The sequence below is a fragment of the Frieseomelitta varia genome, unplaced genomic scaffold (genome assembly GCF_011392965.1).
Source record: "Frieseomelitta varia isolate USP_RPSP 00005682 unplaced genomic scaffold, Fvar_1.2 scaffold_64, whole genome shotgun sequence".
Classification (NCBI taxonomy): Eukaryota; Metazoa; Arthropoda; class Insecta; order Hymenoptera; family Apidae; genus Frieseomelitta; species Frieseomelitta varia.
In genome coordinates, this window is record NW_025110412.1 from 52534 (window position 1) to 60369 (window position 7836).

Below are 7836 nucleotides of genomic sequence, written 5' to 3' on the forward strand. Positions count from 1 at the left end.
GCTCTCGGCTTCGTGACCTACAGTCAATCATCCATCTATCCAACTATTTTTGAAAGCCCTACTTTCTTCCCTTCATCATCATTCGTTCAAGCACGCTAATCGCGAGTATGCGGCGCGACAAGACGAAAATTTCGCCCCCCTCTATCCGAACAGATTAGCGTGCAATTCGTTTCGAGTTTACTTAAATGGCTATTTTCAGCGAGAGATAAGAGAGGAGTTCGACGATCTTGACGGCTGCCCGGACATGTGCGTCTAGGAGTAAAAATATCTCGAGTACGGTTTTGAGAAGAAGCTCTGATCGTGGGATCAGCTCCGACTACGTTGCCCATTAAATGCTCTTAAGTACCACTTACTTGCAATACTACTTTCAGTTACACGTTGCTTACTTTCACGTCGCCTTTAACCTGCAGTCTATCCGATGCCTGGAATTTTTTCAGCTTCCGCGCTATTCTGATTGTTCAGAAAATTCTGGTCGAAAGTTGAGGAAGATCTTACTAGATTCATTTATAACATTTGTGACATTTACGCGAAGACGAATACGTACCAACGAGACGAATGAGACAGATAATTTCAGCTAAATGTAACAAGAGTGAGAAAAGAGCATCTGGTTCAGACGTTGTCCCGTCGAAACAAAGTTTATTTCATGTTTCAAAGGTTCGTTGTCTGTGACAAAGGTCCGACGTTGTCGCAATGGAATTTGATTCGATTCGTTCTTCGTTCTACATAGGCTGATACCTACTTCCTTTGCATCACGTGTTTCTATGTCTGTTTCAAATACATACGTTCGTTGCTTCGAAAGCAGAGGACCAAGGAAGAGAAGGAATGAGAGGAACAAGGTCCGGGGTTACATATTTCACGAACGATCGGCCTTCTTCCATCGAGTCGAGAAACGACTTTGCGACGCTGAAATATTGATATCAGCCTGGAAAACTCGGCTCGAGTTAACGGACAATAGAATTAGAAGGGGGGGAGGGGGACAGATGCTCCTCCTTCTCTTTTCTCTCTCTTTCTTTCCCCCTATCTTTTTTTTTCTCCTGCGTCATTCCAAACTACCAATCGTTTTCATCGTCGTTAACATCGTTGTTCTACATTATTAGGTTATGTCGCGTTTCTTTTCTATGCAAATGAAAGGCATATTTTTCACGAGAAAAACAAAAGCTTCGTCGATTATCTTTTGCCAACCTCAAAACTTTTTTTAGCTCGTATCTTTTTCGACAAAACAAATTTAATGAAATTTAGCGGAGCAATTCCGATACTTACCGAAGTTTCGATGCTTCTTTTAACCTCTTGCGCTGGCAACTGGTTCGCGGACCATAACGAGTGACCGAACCGTGTACAATAATTTGTCGCCCTCTTCTTTTTCTTTTTTTGAAGTCGTCGGTATGATATCACTGGATAGAAATTATTAAAAAGTAATAAACTTATCATTGGTTTTGCCTGCGTTACATTTAAACATGTTTAAAACTGAGAAAATGTTGCAATTTGTGACAAAAAATTCTCGACGTGCGTGGCACGTCATTCCAGCGCAAGAGATTAACGCCAAATACGTCAGATAATTTTTTCACGATCCTGCATTTCTCCTTTTTGGAGCAAAATACAACGAAAACGTTCACTTTCTGACTTTTCGATCCACTTTGAAGTCGATGCCGGGCAAACAATTGCTAACGCGCATTTTTTCCAGAACAAACTCGAACGATCGGGTATCGGATTACACAATGAATGTTTGCGGTTTAAAGTGAAGTTAGTTACACTTCAAGGTGTACGTGTCCATCTGTTTCGAGAAAAAAAAAAAGACGCAATTTTGGCCAAACCCCAAATATGTTATACAACAGAGGCTCTTTTCTTCTTTTTTTTCTTTCTCCTTTTCGCTTTTCTCCGCCGTTTTCAATGAGTTATGTAAACATTCGCTTCGAAACTGCGATCGTTCATACGAAACGCGTCAACGAAATTGGATACGTGACATATTGGAAAACATAAAGCGCCGACGCCATGACAGATTATTACGACGTCTCGTTTCTTTTCAAATCGGTCCTCCCGCCAAGAAAAATCGGCACCGGCGTGTCTACTTTTCTTTTTATATTTTTTGACGTTGCTCGTCCGAAAATATAGCTCCCAAACGACTGACAATTTTTCTCTATTCTCCGTCTTGTCAATCTTCATGCGTGTTTACGCTCGTCACGCAGTACCCTAACCTAGGCCCCAGATCGATACTTTCGAGAATGATGTCGGATTTGACGAATCCATCCATTGGAAGATACGAACGTTTCAGGGCAACTTTGACAGTACAATCGATAAATCAGTAGACAAAATAAATAAAATTGTGTTTCTTGAGCGTGTCTCTCGGCATCTCTGTGTCGTTATAACCTATAAAATTGTAATCCAGTGGTTCTCTACCGGGCAACCTAACCCAAACCTTTCTCCAAGCCATCTAAGTTTCATCTAAATTTATCTCTAAAATTCTGATGACACGTGTCACGTTACTGCGACGCGTAATTAAATATTACTCAAAAAGTGAATTTTTGACGAACTTCAAAGTTTAAACAAGCTTCTAAAAAACGTGACATCTTTCTTTGAAAGAAAAAAGACTTAAAGAATTAAATTTTCATTTCAAGAAAATTAAAAAGTTAAATTTTTTTCATTTAAAGAAAGAATTCGCTGTTAATAACTCGAATTAGTCCTCCTAGAAAATCAAATTCCTCCCCTCGCTGGGAGGGGTGGTGGGGGGCATGTTTGGGCCCCCTACGTTGAGAACCACGGTTGTTATCGATGGAAGCCAGATGAGCCTGAATCCTTGCCAGTACCAGTTGGCAATTAGTTTCTCTATTAACGCAAACGCCAATCAAGCTCGGTCCTTAATCGATACGATCGATTCTCGATTACCGGATTACCGGGGCAAGAGTTTCGATCGCGAAGAGTTTCGGAGCCCGGAGCTCGATAGTCGGCTAGATCGGCCATCCATCGCCATGCGTCGCCGTGTTGCTCTTGCTATTATATTTTCATTAGATTTCCACGCGAAAAAGAAAAAGTCGAGCGTGCCTATTATTACGGTAAATATCGATCTTTTTTTCCCTTATTTATCGCGCGCGATAAGCTCGATTCTACGTGTGTTCTCTCGTGTCGTAGAATCGCAGGATGTTCTTAGAGCACGATTAAAAAAAGACGGCGAGACTCGGGCAACTTTTGTTCACGTTTAACTCGGAAAGTACTCGTCGCGGAAAGTAGTATCTCCTTGGTACGTGAGCTTGATACGTACGTGAGCCTGATATTGCCATGTTTAATTAAAATGTTCCGTCTACCATTTCGAAAGCTCCCGTGGGAAGCTCGACCAATTTAAATTCTACGCTCGACACGGCAAAGTTACAGAGCGTACAGAGTCATCTCTAGTCACGATTGGACCAGATAGTCGAGTAGACAGCACACTCGAACTACTACGAGTAGGATCTCTCGTGAATTTTTCAACCGTCACTGTCCACCCGTGATAAAACCAGCGTTTGCAATTGGCATTTCGCGGCATGACGATTTGAAACAAGAAGAATGAAACAGAGGGCGGGGGGGGGGGGGCATGGGAAGGGATGAAATCTGTCGAAGGAAAAGGAATTACGAGACTTGATCGTGAGTGAAGCGCGTGCCAGGAGGTAAACGGGTAAAGAAGCAAGCGGCCCAGCTTGCCTGATGCTTCCGTGGGAGCAAAGTGGCGAACTAAATTTAACTCGTTAGCACCAGTCGGTGACTATCTTACAAGCGAGCCTGTCTTTATATTCGTTTGACACAAGGGAACTTTGTTAGCGCCGAAGGAACGTTTTTTCGATCGGTCGAAGAACCGAAAAGAGAAGAAGCTTTCTCGCGCAAACACCACTGTCGAATCTAATCTGGTTACTTTATTACCTCTCTTTTATCAGCCACCAACGAACTTTTCAAGGATAAAAGCTAAAGATGAAACAAAAAAAGAAAGAAATAGAGAAACTTTATATGATACAATGGAGTATACAAGCTTTTATTGTGTTTTACGAAAAATTATTCAAATCTTTAAAAGTACACTGTTTCTACGCCTGTGAATTGGACATTTTGACCACTTTGGTAGTTCTAACGTCAACACGAAATGAACGAATGAACTCCTTCGCTCTTTCCTTGAAATCTTGCTCGACAGATTTTGTTAAACTTTTCCAACGAAGGAACAACACACGTAACTCGTCGCTTCTCGACGAACGAACGAGTTATATTTGCAACTTTCGTTAATTATTTGATCCGTGTCGTATATGCACGTCACGGATATGCATACGTGTGCTGCATCACGCTTCAATTGACGAGATCGAACGTTGGTTGAAAAACTGAGAGCAAAAATGTGAAATACACTTTGAGAATTTGTTACTCGCGATTCGCACCATTCGCGTATGTCATTTAGTTGAATTTATTAGTAGCAAGAGGACCGTGACGTTTTTATACTCGATGATGATCGATCCACGCGCGGATAGACTGTGTAAACCAAAAAAGAGAAAAAGAAAGAAAAAAAAAAAAAAAAGAAAACTACGAAGTATACGTACACGAGTGTGTTAACGTTTAATTTAAAGGGAGCAGTAGATCAGTTCTGCGTAATGATTTCAGGCAAGTTCACGCGACCGTAGTGAAACAAGCACGCGCCCGAGAAACTCGCTCGTAGGTAGAGCTTTCTAGTATTTAGGCTCACTAAATATAGCGCGGCAGTCCATTACACGTAAATCCCAGACTCCCGGACTTGCCGAAACTCGACCGTTGCTCGTGTCCGCCCGCTCGATTTTTCTCGACTCGTTCGACTCGAAAAAACTGAAGGAAAGTTTATATCTAGGATAGTACTAGCGACAGCTAGTACCCTAGCGGAAGCAAATGTAAGATAAGAAATAAATGTAACGCAAGAGAAAAGGAATGAGAAGGGAAGGGCACTAATTGCAATTTACGTTCGAAATGTTTAGGTCACGGAGGGAGGTTCGAAAGAGCTCAGTGCCGTAGCATGCCGGCGAGCTGCAGCGGGTGGTGGGGCGTCTCTGAGAGAGCGCGTCGATCGGCGTCGTCAGGCGTCTACTTGGGCGTCTGTGTGGCGAGCCAGAGGCCAGAGAAGCGTGCCTACGCGAGTAGTGTAACAGGAAGAGGAGGCGGCGGCGGCGGCGGCGGCGGAGAAGGAGGCGGAGGAGGCGGAGGAGGCGGAGGAGGAGGAGGAGAAGGAGGAGGAGGAGGAGGAGGAGGAGGAGGAGGAGGAGAAGGAAGAGCCAGCGGCGGAAGTAAGCGAAAGCGAAGGAGAAGAAGGGGCAGAAGAAGAAGAAGAAGAGAAGAAAGCACGGCCGCGGCGGTGATCGAGGCGAGGAGAAGGGACCGATGAGCGCGGGGGGGGATGGGGGCTCGGGGTTGGGCCCCCCTGAGCTGCCGGGGGCCCAGCCGACTGCCGCGACCCCCCCCATCCTCGGGCAGCACCGGAACCCCACAACTGCCCAGGACGGACAGCCAGCTACCGCGCAATCACAGACGGGCCAGACTCTCGGGACCAGCACCGGTGGAGCCAAATCTGCCACCAAAAGGCCGGCTCGGAGGGGTGGCAAAGCGCCACCCGACAGACCGCTCAGGGCTCTCTTTTGTTTACCCCTTAAGAATCCCCTGCGCAAAATGTGCATCGACGTCGTCGAGTGGAAGTATCCTTTTTTTTGTTTTTCTCTTTGCAAAGTTTCCTTCGCGAAGAACGAACTCTTTTCGCGTTCGTTTTTTCAGGGTGAAGAGACAAATGAGCGAACGAAATTGGTGTAGTCAGTTTGCAGTCAATTTTTTTTTTCTTTTCTTTTTTCTTTTTGTCAACTCTCGAACGTGGTAAAAGATTGCTTTGAATTGGTTATCACGGTGCCACTTTGTTCTGATATAATACGGCCTCGGGTTGTTTTAGACGTTTAACCTCTTAGTTGTGGCGTCGCTCTTAAAAATGTGTATCTATATCGCGTCGCTGTGACGATTGTACTCGTCTGAAACGTAGAGCGTGCGCGCAGCTGTTGTTTTTAAAATTGAATTAAATTACAAAGATATGACACTAGCTTCTTTTTGAAATCAATAATTTTAATTAATAATAATCAATATCAATAGCAAGAAAATATTCAGAAAAGAACCAGTTAAATCTAGTTTCTAAAAATATTCTAAAACGTCTAAAATTTACAAATATGTTTCATTTCCCACAAATTTCGCCACAATTTAATTTAACAAATTGTAAATACTTTTTTTCGCGCGACGAGTACACTCGTCATTCACAACTAAGAGGTTAAAATACGTAGAAAAGTACGTACAGCTTGATATTTCAGCTCGCTTTCATTCGTCGATTGATCAGAACCAGCCACAACCATAGCCTTGCCTTTTGAAGTTTCTAGTCGCGAGAAGCGTATCGTGTTTGTTCCGAGAACGAAATAGGCCAATGGAAACGGGTGGAAACGCGCGCCGGAACTTGGACCGTGAACGTCAAACGTTCTTGTTGACAAACCTATTTTAGGGTACATTGTTGGAGTCTACCCGCTCTTTCAATTATTACGCGAAACGTACGTGTCACATGGTCGGAACGATACAGCGCGTTTCGAAAACAACAAACCTCGCTCCGTATTTTATTCTTTCTCCTTATTGGCATAATTCGACCAAACGAAGAACGAAGGGGCGAGGGGAAGTTTCATAACGTAAAGACGTAGCACAGCTTGTTTAGAGCTTTTCGTACCCTGTTTTGAGTTTGAGAAAGCTCTCAAAGACGCTGGCACATCCACGGAGGGAAGAAGGAGAGGAAAAAGTTCTCTCGCACAGCAGGCGATACGTTATTTTCATTTTCCTCAGCTAGACGTTCCGATGCAACTTTCCAGACCTTTCGAGTGGCTTATTCTCATGACGATATTCGCGAACTGCGTCGCCCTGGCAGTCTATACACCATACCCGTACGGCGATTCTAATTTGACCAACCAGTATTTGGTAAGTATCTTTGCTTTTCTCTCTCAGTCGGCGATTTCGCCCTTTTCTTTCTCCGCCGTTTTTTTTTTTTTTTTTACCAAGCAATTAACTACGATCAACGCACCTAGCAAGGCACCCGAGGCGACTCGCCATTTTCGTGCCTCTTTGCTGGAAATTTTAACGATCCGCGAGTCAAACAACTCGAACATCGGCGATCGGGACGTCGTTCGGATCGAGGAATTTCGACGAAGCTAATAATAGTGGAGATAATAGGAATAACAGAGAGTCCCGTTCGTCGAACCAACGCGAACTGGCCGGGTTATCGATAAATAAACACCAAGTGTTCAAGAGATAGGGTTGATGGCATGAAACTTATTCGAGGTGAAACTTCGATAATTGCTCAATCTTGCTAACATCGCATCGGCGTCCATCGTTCCCTTCTCCCTCCCCCTTCCCCCCCCCCCGGCCTCTCTCCTCGCGCTCTATTATCGGAAAATGTGACTCATATATAGGCCAGCGTGTACGCCGAACGATCGAACGCCGGAAAGACGACGTGACGCCGCCGAGTTTTTCACGAGCTGACTTCGAAAGTCAATTTGATCGGTTTCACTTTTCAAAAGGGGACACCCCCCTCTCCATCCATTTCGACTTGCCCGCGTCGACGTGCACGTGCGTATGTATACGTATCCATCTCGCACAGTGGCTCGCGAGGCTGTTCAATACGCTGCTATTTATAATATCGCGAATCGATTTTCTCCGTTGCGTACATTTTCTACGTTGGTAACACGGTAACGATCGTTGGCGATCAAAAAGAAAAAAAAAAAAAAAAAAAAGGAAGAAAAAGAGAAAATGGTGCGGCGAAGAAGAGGTAGAAAACGGGAAACGGTAACTGCGCCCGGTTCG

The 7836-nt window shown here is 44.3% G+C and overlaps 1 protein-coding gene across 1 annotated transcript in view; it reads left to right on the forward strand.

Annotated features, from left to right (window-relative positions):
- Positions 1-5215: 5215 nt before the first annotated feature.
- LOC122534781 (voltage-dependent calcium channel type D subunit alpha-1-like) overlaps positions 5216-7836 on the forward strand; it is a 21271-nt gene continuing 18650 nt past the window's right edge. The window contains exons 1-2 of the mRNA XM_043665749.1: positions 5216-5657; positions 6849-6954. Coding sequence (XP_043521684.1) covers positions 5347-5657; positions 6849-6954 — 417 coding nt within the window. The 5' untranslated portion in view covers positions 5216-5346. The remainder of the gene's footprint in view (positions 5658-6848; positions 6955-7836) is intronic.